At 43.8% G+C, this 16690-nt stretch overlaps 1 protein-coding gene across 7 annotated transcripts in view; it reads left to right on the top strand.

Annotated features, from left to right (window-relative positions):
- Positions 1-16690, top strand: part of SYNE2 (spectrin repeat containing nuclear envelope protein 2) — a 268235-nt gene that overhangs the window by 65328 nt on the left and 186217 nt on the right. For all 7 annotated transcript variants that reach the window (XM_030558566.1, XM_030558561.1, XM_030558559.1 and 4 more), the window contains 8 exons: positions 1101-1318; positions 1603-1678; positions 2839-2957; positions 3582-3705; positions 5880-6037; positions 7216-7363; positions 8671-9278; positions 12469-12648. In XM_030558566.1, the coding sequence (XP_030414426.1) occupies positions 1101-1318; positions 1603-1678; positions 2839-2957; positions 3582-3705; positions 5880-6037; positions 7216-7363; positions 8671-9278; positions 12469-12648 (1631 nt within the window). The remainder of the gene's footprint in view (positions 1-1100; positions 1319-1602; positions 1679-2838; positions 2958-3581; positions 3706-5879; positions 6038-7215; positions 7364-8670; positions 9279-12468; positions 12649-16690) is intronic.

Below are 16690 nucleotides of genomic sequence, written 5' to 3' on the forward strand. Positions count from 1 at the left end.
CCATAGAGCTGACTCTACCCATAATGGTTGTACAGAAGCGCCAGTTTAACTCCTTGTTTGTGTTGCACACAAACTAGTCATGTAACCTTAAGTGGTGCTTTACTGGTTCATAGGCCCGTGCTAGTCCTCTGCCCAGGGGTAAATTTCACACAGTGTGTAATAAACTTTGGTTTACATTTAACATTTTTACTCATGTCTCTTTCTCGGTCATCTCTTCTTGAATTTTCTTTTCACCTTAGGTGAACCTGGCTGTCACTGTATTCCCCAAGATCCACCTATATTTATTTCTTACAGGCATTCTAGGTGTGAACTCCTGGCCTCAATAAAGTCAATATGAGTTTTGCCATTAACCGTAACTAGGTCAGGATTTCACCCAAGATGTTTTTATGTGAAGAAAAACAGCACACATTGTATATAAAAGCATAAAGAGAAACAAGCATGTATACCAGATGCATTCTATTCCTCTCATATTGGCCAAGAGAGTAGAGTGTCATTTCTTTCATTGTAGGTGCTTCTTACAGCTGGGAGAGAGTGATGGAGAATATTATGGGAAAATGTCTCAGTCCAGCTGTCCCTGAAGTCAGTGGGGCATTTGCTATTGACTTCAGTGGGAGCAGAATTGGTAGCTAATATTGGAATAAAGAAGAAAAGACCCCTGTAAGACAGGGAAAATTTCACATTGCAAAGATCTTAAGTGAGGAAGTATTGGTCTGTTGATTAGAGCTGGGGTCTGCAAGTCAGGACTCCTGATTTCTGTTCTTGGCTCTGGTTAGAATATGATCAGGTAATCAGTTAGGCCCAGAATTAAAAAAATATTTAGGCACCTAACTTTTATTAATTTGAGTGGGAGTTAAGTGCCTGAATACCTTTAAAAATCTGGTCTTTAACCCTTTTGTGCCTTTACTCAGGTGTAAAATTGAGGCCAACACTTGCCTGCATCAAAGGGATTTTGTGAGAGTTAATTTATGTTTTCAAAGTGGTTTGAGAACCTCAGTTGAAAGTGCATTTACATGACAAAAGAACACTAAATATAACAATGAAAATAAATATGAAAATAACCACATTGTTATAATTTATTATGTGTTTGTTTCTTCATTTAGGCTTTTTTTTCTTCTGAAGGCAGCCTGAGGGAACTAAACAACTGCCTACAAGTTCTTAAAGCAATGTGCGAAAGATTGACTGCAGAAGAAACTCACCCAGAAACTAAGACACTGGTTGCAGAGTGTGAACAAAAGCAAGAAGAACTTCAAAAATGTGCTGCAGATGTTTACGTAACTCTGCTGTCCCACGTTGGAGGTGGCCAGGCATCTAAACAAGGGTGAATATTTTGCAGGACAATGTATCATAGCTTCATAAAACTAAGACATCTAGATCATCCTCCTGCTGTTGCAGGATTGTAACCTGGAGTATATTTTCTCGTGTAATTGTTCTTTTAAAATATTTTAATGAACTAGTCTATGTCACGTTAGATTAATCTTTGGCAGAGTTGCAGTGTTTTGTTTTTGTCTTTTGATATATACTGCATGATTGCAATGTTTTTTCTTTGTATTCAGTAGTTTTTGCTGCTATTATTATTAAGCTGAAATTTCTTTTAAACCTTAGGGGCTCTATATTTGCTCCTGAGAATGGAGAAAAGGAAACATCTTCCCAATCAGTTGATATACTTTCAACTCAGGAGGTATGGAATTCAGATCATAGACTCATTGGGTTAGAAGGGACTGCAAGGGTCATCTACTGTGCCCCCTGCAAAGATGCAGGATTTGTTGTGTCTAACCCATCCAAGACAGATGACTGAAGACATACCATTAGCAAATACTAGTTTATCTAGAGTGGATCCCTGTCAAACGAAGAACAATTATTATGTCTGTCTATATCCCAGTGGGACTCAGGCACTCCAGTCAAAGCTCAGGACCTCATTTTGCTCACCATGTACAAATTCTTATTGAAAAGACAGTCTCTGCCCCAGAGAACTTACAGTCTAGTTCCTCTCTCTCAGTGGAAGTCATTCCTGTGCAAAGGGCCAGCTCAAGCCCCACTTAAGTTCTCAAAATAGCACTCAAGTCCTTGTATTGCCCTTCTTGATGGGGTGAATTTCAGCCTCTAGCACTGGAGGAAACACACTTAGAATACTACATTCAGTTTTGGGGCCCTCAGTAGCCAAAAGATGTGAACAAAAATAGGAAGGGATATAGAGATGAAAAATGCTGGAGGGTTCACTTCTAAGGAAATATTAAAAGAATATGTATAGCTTTATTAAACAATTGCTAATGTAGAAGGGTACAACTGTTTACCGGGAGTGGAATGCCATAGAGGAAGAGGTCTTGTTTAGAGTGTGATCCAAGAGGACTACAATTCATGTGACTTGAGATGTACATAGGCAGCACAGTATTCATCAGCAAGACATCCAAAAACATGCTGGTGACCTGCACAGAGTTCAGCTTGTGTCTCCATTGTATTAGCACCAATGGCTGAGGATATGGAGGAAACGTCTGTTAAGGTAGCTGAGGTTGCAGTATGCACTACTGCGATGAGGGAGCGCTCTCACGCTGTGCTACAAATACTGTCCATTGTATAGTGATGGAATCTGCTGCTTTGCTGATGGTTCAAGTGTCATGTTTATAGTCCATGGAAAGAGGTGTATTTTATAATTTTACTTAATAATGTAGTTTAAGTGAATCTTATGTTCCTAAACAGCTACTTCTTTCAGAAATTGGATGTATTTCGCATGAAAAAGTGATTGTTTCTTTCTGCAGTGTATGTATGTCTTCTGATCTTGGTTGAATGCATAGATATAAGGTAATGCAGTTATCAACATAACTGATTTTTATATTTGATTAGGCATCAGGACCAGCTTCAGATGTAATTTTGGAATCAGACGTGAAACAACAGAATGGTGAAAGCTGTCCAAAGAAGTTTGACAAAGACAGTGATTTGCCTTTAGAGACTTTATTAGAGAGGTAATTTTTAAATGGCAAAATACGTACATTGAGAGATAATACTATATTAAACAGTTACAAGTAAATTGGGAATTTCATATATCTGGACTATTTTTGCTATGCTGAATTCTGTTCTCTACTTGTTCTTCTAAATTTTGTTTAACTATCTATTTATCTTACTATACAGTCACTCACAGTAGTCTCTAAATGTAAATTAGATCTCTATAACAAGGAAACTACCAGATTTAGTGATTTTTCTGCTTTTCGCTCTTCCTTAGTTAGAGGAAGCTTTGCTTTGGGGTGTGTGTATGTGCCTGAATATGATGAAGCCAGACATTCTGGGCCAAATTTCCAGAAATTAGTGGTTTTTACACACAGAAAACCCGTGTTTGAGCCTGAAATTAGAATTTGCACACACAAATCAGGTAACTAGGTGAGCAATTACTCCATTTTAAACACAAATGCTTATTCATGTAACATTTGGAATTTAGGTAAAAAACCCAATTACATGAGCAAATTGCTGAATTTACTTTAATTGCAATTAAAGTAATTGTTCAACAAGTCACAACCCCAATTATTTTTCCTTTCCTATCTTCTATTAAAGTAAATTTGATACTATCTAAGAACTATTGCATCTTTTCCTAGCTTTGATACACAGAGGAGTAATCTCGAACTTCATTTACAAAGAATCAAAGATGAAGTAGAGTCTCCTTTTACTGATGAAATAAAAGACACCTCATGCCTTCAGAATAAGCTGCTAGATCTACAGGTAAATATCAATCATTTTGAAGAATATGTTTCTTGTCTACAATTTATATAATATGTTAGGAAAAGGGGGTTAAATTACTCTCTGTTGAGGCCCCCTTTTTCAAGGTACCGAGCATACTGCTGAAGAGTAATCCGCGTCCCCAACTGCTCCTGGCTTCAGTGGGAGTTGAAGACATTCAACAGTCATAGGAACGCTCAGCTCTTTGTGAGATTGAGGCCTTACATGGCAGTGGAGTTCTGCCGGTGCAGCTGAGAGGAGAGTTTGGACCATTGTGTGCAAAATTACTCCAGCGGTATTGTAGTTTCAGAGGATCTGAATTGTTTGTAAACAATTATTATAAACATTATTTTGTCATGCTCTAAATTTGCTACACACAAAAAACTATGTTAAAAGAACATTGAAGTTGCAAAGTCAATTGCTCTTCCGTATTTTACTCCTGGGGGAACTTTGCAACAAAAAACTAAAAATTCTGTGCACAGTATTTTAGAACTCTGCAAAATTCTGTTAAAATAACACAATATAATCACATCAGCTTCAATTATTTTTGGTCATTTATTTCAAAATATATATCAGAAAGTATGTCTGTAACAATACAGACAACAAAAAAGATTCAGGAAATGTTTTTTGACAAATAGATTCTTTACTAGGCATATTAATACAGAACTCTGGGTAATAATTAATTTAAACTACAATACAGAACCGTATTTCCTGTGTTCTCAGAAGCAGTGCAAAGGCTTGGGGGAGTCAGGGGTAATGGAGGAGCTGAGGGAGAGGGAAATAAATTGCTAGGAAGGAGCTTGGGTGTGAACTTTGAGGGTTGTTGGGTATGGGTGGGGAAAGTATGGAAAGTATGGAACAGGTTTTTTTTTGGGGGGAGGGCAGGGAGCGATTGTTAGGGAGCTTCCCCCATGCAGACCCTGGCTGACCCCTAACCTTTCCCATTCAGTCAGGCACATCTGCTCCTGTCCCCACGTGTCCTTCAACCCCCACTCAGACATCCACTCCCCGCCATCATGTGGCCCTGCACCCCTCCTCTGTCCCTGTACCCCTGCCCCCTTTCCCCATGTGTGTCTGTGCTCTCATTCATCCACCCCCTGTCCCTATGTAGCTCTGCACGCTCTCCCCCATCACCATGTGGCCCTGCACCTCCCTTCCCCTGTGGCCCTGTGCCTCCACTCCCATTCAGCCCCTGCCCGAGTCTGTTCTCACCCACTAGCCCTAATGAGCCCCTCTCTGACCCTCCTCCTCAACAGCCCACGCTGTCTGTCTCGCTATAGCCCGTCTCCTGACCTTGCCTGACAGGCTCTGCAAAGAAGGCAGGCTCTTTCTTTTCCCTAGCTGGCTGGGAGCTGCTGCTCTGTGCTAGCACTACAGTGCCTTCTGGAGGGAAAAAGGCAGAACTGCAGCAGTATTTGAGCAGAAGCTTTTTTCTGTGCAAAAAAATTAAAAATATGCATGGCTCATTAATTATGTGCGCACGCAGTAGCACAGAATTCCCCCAGGAGTAATATTACTCTTCCTCTCTGATGCCTGGGCACTAAGAGCACAGGAGAGTTTCCTTGCTCTCAATTCCACTTGGCGCCACACTTGCCCCTGGCAACCAGGAGGAACAGTTGCAGGGAAAATCGTATTCAGCCCCTGCACCCTGGGCTGGAGCATTTTCAGTCACTCTATGAGCACGGCACATGCACAGTCCAATCACATCTAGGAGCGGTGAGGGTGTGAAGCATACTTACTGCAGACAAAATCTTTGGAGAATTTAGGTGCTGAACTCTCAAGTCTCTACTGAGTGTGTGAAAACCAAGCTAGTTCAAAGGATTATAAATTGGTCAAATTTGGGTGACTTTTCAAAAGGATGGTAGAAGACACATCTGACCCTCCTGTAAAATTTCAAATCCTTGCTACAAAGCATGGAGGCACTGGAGCTTCTCAGTGAAATTGGTGTAAGATTTTTTGTTAACATAGGTTGAACTATGTAATTTTTTCCCTAATCTTGTTCTGAAAAATGGCTGAAACTTAAAAAACAAACAAACAACAAAAAAGCCTGAGGCACCTGACATGGAAAATTCACAATTCCTGTAATAACTCTTCTAAAGGTAATTTTCAAAATTGACCACTCTGTTTGCACAATATGATGCCTTTTGAATTAATTAAATATATGTATTTTCTTTTAGATCATAGAGAGTAAAGCTAATTCTTGTTGGACACAGTTTGAAATTATTGCATCTAAACTAGAAAATCTTATGGATGACACAGGGAAGCCTGTTATCTCTGAAACACAAAACAGACTTAACAGAGAGTGGAGTGAACATCAGATTATTCTAAATGCCAGGTATAAAATATCATTGTACTTTGTGTTATTTGAGAAATAGTATGTCATGATACAATTAAAGAGTGTATTGTGTAGTATATATTTTGCATTGTAAGGCATAGTTAGAATTGTATGTTCTGCTTGAACCCTGGCATTTTTCAATTTAAACACACAAACTTAACGTGATCTTAATGTATTTTTATGGAGTATCTTATGCTATATATTAGCGGTTCTCAAACTGTGGGTCGGGACCCCAAAATAGGTCATAACCCCATTTTAATGGGGTCGCTAGGACCAGCATTAGACTTACTGGGACCCAGGGCTGAAGCCTAAGCTCCACCTCCACCTTGGGCAGTGGAGCTCGGGCTGCAGACCCCTCTCCCTCCACCCGGAGCAGCAGGGCTTGATCTGCGGCTCCCTTTCCCTCACCTAGGGTGGCAGGGCTCAGGCTCCGATCCTCACTCCCAAGGATCATGTAGTAACTTTATTGTCAGAAGGGGGGTTGCAGTGCAATGAAGTTTGAGAACCCCTGCTGTATATGCTTCATCTAATATACCGTAGGCAATTAGAGATACTTACACTAAGAACCCTAGTAAACAAATCTCCATTTTATAAGAACATAAGACTGGCCATTCTGGGTCAGACCAAAGGTCCATCTAGCCCAGTATCCTGTCTTCTGACAGTGGCCAGTACCAGGCGCCCCAGAGGGAATAAACAGAACAGGTAATCATCAAGTGATCCATTCCCTGTCACCCATTCCCAGGTTCTGGCAAACAGAGGCTAGGGACACCATCCCTGTCCATCCTGGCTAATAGCCACTGATGGACCTGTCCTCCATGAACTTATCTAGTTCTTTCTTGAACCCTGTTATAGTCTTGGCCTTCACAACGTCCTCTGGCAAGGAGCTTCCCAGGCTGAGTGTGCGTTGTGTGAAAAAGTACTTCCACTTTATAAGACCACTTTATAGTATCCCCAGGTTTTCTAGTACAATTTTTTTCAACCGTTGAGTTAAAATGTTTGGAATTGGGCCTGCTCCTATTTAAGTCTGTGGTAAAACTTCTGTTGACATCAGTGAATTGCTCCCAAAGTCTAATAGTTAATTTTTGGTTTACAGTAAAACTGTGCTTTTTGCCTTGAAATATGTGCAGGATCTTTTCTTGCCAGCTTCTCCTGTTCATGTTTATTTACCTTTCTTGTAGAATGAAGTCTTTAAAGATTGCTTTGGAAGTTGTTTCGCCGATAGAAAATGAATTCATTCTTCTATGTGACTCAAACGAGCAACTCCACAGAAAGGACATTCAGCAATTTACTCTGACAAATATTGATCTCATTTATGGAGAACTGAAGGTAAGGAAAAACACAGAGGCCATATCTCAATTTTCAAATGTGAGTACAAGGTGATACTCTGCAAAAATAGGCATTTGTACATGCAAGAGCTGGATAACTGCATGGGACTTGTCACTCAGGGATTTGGGAATAGCTTCCAGTAGCCTGAGGGTTTTTTTGACCCTTCTGACCTTTAACAACATGCTGCCCTTTTCTTTCTGAATAACATTGCTATACAACAGTCATACCCAAGTGTACACCAATGGTACCCATTCAAAATGGAGTCACAAATAGTCCTTGCTCATAATTGTCTTTTTTTTCATCCAAAATGGCATTGGTCCCAATCTAGCTGTTTAGTATCAGGCTTTCTGAGTTGAGGAAGCTCCTGCTGCTGCAAGCATGATCAGTAGCCTTTTCTGTGGATCTTACCATCCAAAACCAGCTCCCCAAAGATTCTTAGAGTCAACCTACTATGTGGTGTAATTCAGATTGCAGAATATTTCAGTAGACTATTATTACAACCCTGAGAAGTTCCCCCTGCTGGACATTCACCAGGCTGCAGTATCTTGGATCCCACATGGCCTCTGCTTGCTAAGGATGAGCAGAGTTTAGATACTGCTTCTCTGGCACTGGACTTCTGGGTGCAGACCCTATGTCTGACCTCCTTCTTGGCAGTGGGGACCATACAGTCCAATTGCCGGGCTCTGAAACTGACTCCAGTTGTCTCAAGCTCTCAAGGTGGCTGCTGCATGCCACCAAAGCTGTGGACTCTCGGTTTTACTGTTTTGTTCTTCAGGGAGTGCATGATACTGTAACCAAGTCACAGACTCTGCAGCGGAATTTTTCAGCACACCTGCATTTTACTTTTAGAGAAAGTGGAAGACTCCTCACGTAGGGCTGCGAACTTTGTAATATATAAAAACTGGACACTCCAGCAGGAGTGCCAGAACCTCCCCTGCCCATTTCCCCTGAGGCCCTACCCCTGCCCCACCTTGTTCCTTGAGACCCCACTCCTGCCCTGCCTCTTTCCCCGAGGTCCTTACCCTACCCCACCCCTTCCTCCTGAGGGCCTACCCCCGTTCACTCCTCTTTCCCCTTCCCCCTGTCAATCGCTGCTCTTTCCCTCTCCCCCACTCCCTGTGTGGGTTGGGAGGGACTCACCTGCAGAGCACGCAATGCAACGGAGAGCCAATCGCCATTACAGCTTCTATTTAGCTGATTGGCTGGGCCTGGGGCTCATTTTTTTTCCAGCTTTATGTTTTTCTTGGAATATGAGATACAATTTCTCTTTCTCTTTGCTAAACCTGCTGTGGTTTTCTCAATTTCAGAAGGTCCAGAGCTGTATAGTAGATCAGATTGAATTATGCAAACAACTCGAAAACCTACACAGCTCAACAGGAGATGAATTTAACCTAATAGATTTGCAAGCAGCACGCGAGATTATGCTTAAATATAAAAGGCAGTTTGAAGAAATGAATCATAAAATGCAGGCCAGGGAAATGGTCCTCAAAGAACTAGAAGCTTTTTTGGCCTCATTGAGAACAGTTAAACTTTCTATTGAGCATGCAACGGACTCTTCAATGTCTGACAAACCTGCGGTGCAAGGAAACACATCAAAAGCAGCTGTTCAGCGAGAAGTTTCTCTGATGAAGGAAAAGGCTAAATGTTTGGATGAGCGCTTGCAGATGGTTGATATCTACTTGGAAGATGCTGAATGTGGGGGAAAGACTTGCTGTGAAAAACTCATTGCGGCTTTATCAGAAAAGGCAAACAAGGCTTTTGCCCATCTCAGTAAGCAGGAGCTCATCCAAGAAAATGAGTTACAGGAGATTTTTTCCACAAGGAATAATGAACTCTTAAAAAATATTCAAGATTTACACGATAAGATTAATAAAATAGGCTTGAAGGACCCAACAATTCCTGCTGTTCAACAAAGGTGAGTATGTTTATTGGAGCTTTTTTAGATCCTCACCTAATAATTTCAAGAAGCTCTGTTGGTCCAGTCTCTATGGCTCCAATCCATCAAAGCACATAAACTTGTGTTTAACTTTACAGCATAGTCCCATTGAAGTCAACTGATTGTCATGTTGGATCAGGGACGCATTGTTTAAAAAGTCTTCTCTATGATATTGCTGCTTTAACCCCATGCTGCTACACTTTGTTTGCTTGAGGGAGTTGGGAGGGTTGAGTCATTAGCTATAATGACCACCTCTGATAGCAGTGAGGTTGCAATTTACAAATGCTGCCAAGTAGAGTTATACAATATATTGCTAAGTGCTGATACATATATTGTAGAAACTTTGTGTGTCAAAAGTCAGTGCATATCACATACGGCAAACTGAGAATTTTTCTAAAATGATCCGCATCTCCTCCTGTTAACTTACGGCATTTATATGTTTGAGGTCTCTGCTCCCCTTCAGGAAAATTCATTCACCATGTATCACACGGGTATTTGATACATTTTGATCAATACTAATTTATATCCATTGCTTTATTCATGAAATCCATACATTGCCACACTTTTCAAAGAATAGGGCACCTTAAGTGAGATTTTAAATTGGCCAGAGTGATACTCAGTAGTTGAAGGCACTGTAATTAGCTACATTAATATAGAACCAATTGGCCTGTGAAATTTTGGATTAGATCAGGGGTAGGCAGCAGGCGAGCTGATTTTCAGTGACACTCACACTGCACCGATCCAGGGGGCTCTGCATTTTAATTTAATTTCAAATGAAACTTCTTAAACATTTTAAAAACCTTATTTACTTTACATACAACAATAGTTTAGTTATATATTATAGACTTCTAGAAAGAGATCTAAAAATGTTAAAATGTATTACTGGCACGCGAAACCTTACATTAGGTTGAATAAATGAAGACTCGGCACAGCGCTTCTGAAAGGTTGCCGACCCCTGGATTAGATTCTCAGATGGTGTAAATTGTTACAGTTCCACTGAAGAACTGTGCCAGATTACACCAGCTGAGGATCTGACCCTTCTACAATTAAAGTTAAGGCCAGCTTTCTCTTTAGAGCTCGACTTTTCTAAATGTTCTGAAATCTACAAGGTTACTTGGATTGCCTTGAAATTTGGAGTGCTAGGCATAAGCAGACTGAGGGCAGGTCTTCACTACCCACCGGATCGGCGGGTAGAGATCGATCTATCAGGGACTGATTTGTAGCGTCTCATCTAGACGCGGATAAATCGATCTCTGAACGCGCTCCCCGTCGACTCCGGAACTCCAGCTCGTGAAAGGTGGAAGCGGAGTCAACAGGGGAGCAGCAGCAATCGACTCACCACTGTCCTCACGGCCAGGTAAGTCAACTTAAGATATGCCGACTTCGTCTACGCGAAGTTGCGTATCTTAGGTTGCCCCCCCCCCCCCCCTTAGTGTAGACCAGGGCTGGGTCTATGTCTCCACTACAGCCTACATTGGGAAAACTTACGTCGCTCAGGGATGTGAATATTCCACTCCCCTGAGTGACATATGTTACACCGACATAAGTTATGCCACTTGCAGAGGTGGTTTTTTTAATGCAGTTGGGAGAGCTCTCTTCCATCGCCATAGAGTGTCTTCACCAGATGCGCTTCAGTGGTGCAGCTGTATCAGTACAGCTGTACCACTGCAACAAGGTACATGAAAGCAATTACTTAGGCCCCCGAATGGATCAAAGGGACCCCCTATTATTAGTATGTGTTGTGGGGAAGGGCAAAATATTCCTGTTTAGGGTCTCGAGTGGACCAGCACCAGTACTTCACAAGGTTCTGCTAGTGACCCAAATTTGGGGCCATTTCACCAAGCAGGTCCTGAGATACAGCTCCTGGAAAAAAACATCTTTTTTTAAAATTGAGAGATTCTTGCAAAGCTGTTTTGGGTCACGGATAGAGTTCAAACAAGGTCTCTGATCATCACACAAGGGTGTCCAGTGCTCAAGGGTCACCCCAACAGAGGGCATTCCACCCACCCGCCCTTTGGGGGGAAATCAAATTAAAAGGTTATTTCAAAAAAGATTTTGCTTCTCCAGTTTGGCTTGTCACAAGCATCCTGCACTAATTCTCGTGTCAAATTGATGATATTGAGCATGCGGGGACAGAGGAATGCAGAGCCTGCAAAGTTTCACTATAGCTGCAGACCTCAAGGAGATGAGCAGTAGTCCTTTGAACTTGACCTGCCTAGTTAGCATCAGTTGGAGTCCCACCTTGGGCTGAAATATGGAAAAGGTTGGGAGGCTGTTGCTGAAAGTGAATCTGTCACTGCTGTATGCCCAGAAGTCCAGTAACTTTTTAAAAAATTTAGATATGCAAATGCTTGCTGCCAGGGGAGGGGCATTTTAGGGGTGGAAGGGTGGGGGAAATAGGGGCAGTAGGAGGTTGGAGCAACGTCAGGTGGGTAGAGATAAATGAGGATCAATTGAATCAGTTGGGCTCAAACACTGCGCCTATACCCACCCTCGACAGACTTACAAACTTTAACAGTCACTTCATACCCTTTTACAAACCCTCCAAACTTGCACACAGAATATACCTAAACCTATACTTTCCCTTACCCGAGGTTAAATCCACAGACGGCTTTCATATTCCACCTCACTACTGACATTACCCACAGCAAGAAGCCCCAGTGTCATGCTACTGAGACAACCTATGTGATTCTGTATTGAAATGATGTAGAATGGCACATCAAGGTCCACATGCACCTTTTTCCTTTGATAACAAATATGGGGGGACTCAGACTCAGTTCTCAAATCAAATCACAGCTTCTCCAACCTGCTCCAACTTATTCTTACACCCTCCAATACAACTACACCTAACAGAGGGAACTAGAGAGCATGCAGATAATCCCCAGTGGCTATTGCCAGCTCCAGAGTTAAGGTTGCATAGGTATCTTAACTGTGTATTTCCTGCTTTTCAGAAATTTGAGTTAATGCTGAACTTGACATTCTGGAAGGGCAGGAGCTATCACTGGGCAGCCTTAACTCTGCATTAATAAGGTCTTTCCCATTTAATGTTAGGTCAGTCAATGTGTGCCATTCATGATAAACTTTCAAAGAAACCTCATACTTACATTTGGAAAAAAAATCTATGATCTGTTTTAATATAGGGCTATATTTTATTTCTTTTCTAATAAAGGATAAAATCATTAACTGAATTGGAACAGGAATTGAGTTGCTATGCTATAGAAATGAAATCCATACGAGAAATTGCTAACAAGTTTCTACAGATTGAAGAGACAAAAGGAGAAGAAGCAGATGAACAGTGCACAGTTACAGAAAGGTTGTGGGAGGATACAAAACTGTCACTTGCTGAATGGTAAGGAGAAAGAATGAAAATTTTAAGCAGGTCATATGAGTAATAATATCTCTCATAAAAGAAAACGGAAAAAGGACCTTAAACAGAGACACTTGAAAGTAAATAATATACTTAGAAAAAAAGAAAACGTTGCTGTCGTAGTACTAGAACTAGGCAAAAATTCACATTTAAAAACATATTGTATTATTATTGCAATCCTGTAACCCTATCATATATCAAGCTAAGTATGGAACATGGTGAGTACTTGGATGAGGGAACTCTTAAGACTTAAAACACCTAGCTCCTGATGGAAGTGATGGTGAGTCAAGAGATGACACTTCTTCTTCGAGTGCTGTCCCTGTGGGTGCTCCACTTTAGGTGACGGTGCATCCTGGCACGTTGATCAGAGGTTTTCAGTAGCAGTGCCTGGTTGGGATGCACGCACTCAGTTGGTATCTCCCATCTCGTTGGAATCTTCTTGAGTGCGTGCACTCCCCACCTTCCTCAGTTCCTTCTCAACCATCCTCGGCCGAAGACGGAACTCGGGGCAGTGCTTCCTTTTCTTCCCTGGTCTCTATAGGAAACAGTAACAAAGAACATAGAAATAATTATTAGTTACATCTCAGTTGTTTTCCTTCCTTTAGTATAGTTACATAGTTGAAAAAAAAAATCCCTCAGGCTTGTCTCCCGTTGAGACACTCTCCCCGGCCATTTCTAATTCATAATGCCAGGAGCTTCAAGATTCAAAAGGTGCATTTCCTGTCAGCACTCCATACCAGGGACAGATGGGCACTCACATTGTGTGAAGTGCCTCGGGGACACTCACATCCCTGCGAAGTGCCTACATTGCGTGAGCCTCAAGTCAAGAGCTCCTAGCGACAGGGACCTGCGGCTCAAAATACTGATGATGGAAAAATTCTTACAGCCGCTTTCAGAGATGGAAAAAGTTAAACCCGCTCCCACATGCTCCCCAGCCAGATCTGAACCAGTGGGGAGCATTGCTTCACCCTCCCTGGAGCGGAGGCAAGAAGCAGAACAGTCTCACAGGAGAGACTTTAACCAGGGTAGGGGGTCTCCCACGAGACCCCTACCCTCTTTGCTGACAGCGCCAAAGGCAGGTGCCTCAGCTTTTTCTAATGCCTCAGCTCCGGCTCTGACAGAGTGCAGAGGCAGGGACCCGACCTCCTGCGCCAGGAAGGTCCTTGTGGCTCCGGTCCCCATGGCACTGCAAATGGCCATGGTGCCAACATTGCACTCCCCCGTTTGCGGTCCCGACAGCGCGCTCCTCCCCGGCACAGCAAACGACCGCGGTGCTGACACCGCGCTCCTCCTTGGCACCGCAAACAGCTGCGGTGCCGACAGCATGCTCCTCCTCGGCACCACAAACGGCCATGGTGCCGACAGTGCGCTTCACCTTGGCACCGCAAACGGCCATGGTGCCGACAGCGCACTTCTCCTCGGCACTGCAAACAGCCGCAGTGCCGGCAGCGTGCTCCTCGGCACCACAAATGCCGCGGTGCTGGCAGTACGCCCCTCCTCAGCACCGAGAAGAACGTTGGCACTGAGCTTATCTTCCACCCGGGCACCAGCAGCAGACCCCCTGCAGGGCACCTCTACGCAGTCTGCAGCACTACTGTCACTTTCACTTTCTTCTGCTAATGAGCTAGAGCAGAGAGCAGTCTCAGCTCAGCCCAGGGAGCAGGAGCAACAGTTTCTCACTCAATATGACCTTTCAGTGCCACCTGAGCCTCACTCTCCGCTCCTAGGTACACAGGGCTCATTTTTTGAACCGCCGCTCTCTCCACCTGAACTGGCTTTCCACTGACGGTGAACTTGATTTACAGCAGCAAGTGGAGTTCTCCCCTCCTGCTTCTCCTCCACAGGCACCTCTGCCACCTCAGGTCATGGCTCAAGGCCACCAGCCTCAGTTTCCCTACTTTGCCCCCTCCAGGGGCGACACCTGGGTTCTCCTACCCGATGCCTTGGCCTCAGTGGTACCCACGGCAACATCCTCCTACCAATCATCCTCCTGTGCCTCAATCTCCTAATCCGTCCACTTCTAAGGTGCCTGAGCCCCCTCCTGAGTATGCAAGTTACGCACCATATCCTGACTCACCGACCCCTAACTCTCCATTATCCCTGGATGGAGCCCTCCTCCCTCTGCCTCCACGGGCTGTGGATGACTGTAAACAATTTCAAGAACTTTTCAGGAGGGTGGCACTCAGTCAAGATATCCCCTTTGAAGAGGTTCAGGAGACGCAACACAGATTCCTCAGAATCCTTCAACCGTCTGCACCCTCAAAAATAGCGCGCCCTATAAACAAAGCACTCCTGGAGCCAGCTGACACTCTCTGGCAAACCCCAGCTTCTTTAGCACCAACTTGCAAAAAGGCTGAACGTAAATACTATGTCCCTGCTAAGGATGCTGACTTCCTATTTTCTCATCTACCACTCTTTTCATGGATGCAGCTGCACAGAGGACGAAACAGTCACAATATCGACCCATCCCGCAAGACAAGGACCTTAGACGCCTTGACATCTTGGGCCACAAGATTTATACGTTCTCCACACTACAATTCAGAATTGCAAACTATTCTGCTCCCCTCTCCAGTTACGACTTTGATAATTACAATAAACTTTTTGAATTTGCCTCCTACATTCCAGAGGATAGGAAAGCAGACTTCAAATCAGTCCTGACTGAGGGCCAACTGATTTCCAGAACGACCCTGCAGGCATCTCTAGACATGGTGGGCAGAACAGCCCGTACCACTGCAACTGTGGTTATGCGCAGATCCTCATGGCTGTCTGCATCTGGCATCCCCAAAGAACTGCAGACCAAAGTGGAGGATCTCCCCTCCTACCCTTCCCCGTCCCTCTTCAGGGACCCTTCTCACGACCACTTACTTCTCAGAGAAATGGCGCATCTTCTACAACTAGGTGCAGTGGAACCTGTGCCAACACAACATCAAGGGACAGGTTTCTACTCCCATTACTTTCTAACTCAGAAAAAGACCAGAGGATGGAGGCCTATACTAGATCTACGCCGACTGAACAAATTCGTGAGGATACAAAGATTCAAGATGGTCATACTGGGCACAATAATACCTGCACTGGACCAAGGGGACTGGTTCACAGCCCTCGACCTACAGGATGCTTACTTTCATATATCAATTCATCCGGCTCACACACGCTTCCTACGCTTCACAATCGGTCACGACCATTTTCAATACAGAATTCTTCCTTTTGGACTCTCCGCAGCGCCGAGAGTTTTTTCCAAGACTCTAGCCGTAGTCGTGGCTCACCTCTGCAAACATGGGCTTACGCTGTTCCCCTGTCTGGACGATTGCCTCATCAAGGGCAACTCCTATGGCGAGACACTTCATGCTACCCGTTTCACCATCTCCCTCTTTCACAGCCTAGGCCTCCAAATAAACATCCAAAAATTCACCCTGACACCTACACAACAGATCAAGTTCATCGGAGCTCATCTCGACTCAATCCAGAGCAGAGCCTCGCTCCCATATCACAGATCCTCGCTATCATGCAGCTCAAACGCACACACTCTATTCGTCCCAGGACACAGGCAAGACTCTGCCTACAGCTCCTTGGTCACATGGCAGCCACCACCTTCGTGGTTCACTACGCCAGGCTACACATGAGATGTCTCCTGGACTGGCTCAGTTCCAAATTCAAACCCAAAAGACACACCTTAGGGATGCTGCTAACTCGTCCTCCCAATGTTATAGCTTCCCAGCATTGGTAAACAAGTCCAGAAAACCTCTGCACAGGGGTTTCCTTCCAGCAATGTTCCCCAACGCTCATGATCACCACGGACGCTTCCCTAATCGGTTGGGAAGTGCACCTAGGGCAGCACAGGGCACAAGGCCGGTGGCCCGCATCAGAGACGCACCTACACATAAATCTCTTAGAGCTCAGAGCAGTGAGGCGGGCATGCCTTCACTTTCTTCCCCTCAGAAAGAACAAATCTATTTGGGTCTTAACAGACAACATAGCATGTATGTACTACATCAACAGACAAGGAGGAGCACGCTCATATTCCCTT

This window comes from Gopherus evgoodei, chromosome 4 (genome assembly GCF_007399415.2).
Source record: "Gopherus evgoodei ecotype Sinaloan lineage chromosome 4, rGopEvg1_v1.p, whole genome shotgun sequence".
NCBI lineage: Eukaryota > Metazoa > Chordata > Testudines > Testudinidae > Gopherus > Gopherus evgoodei.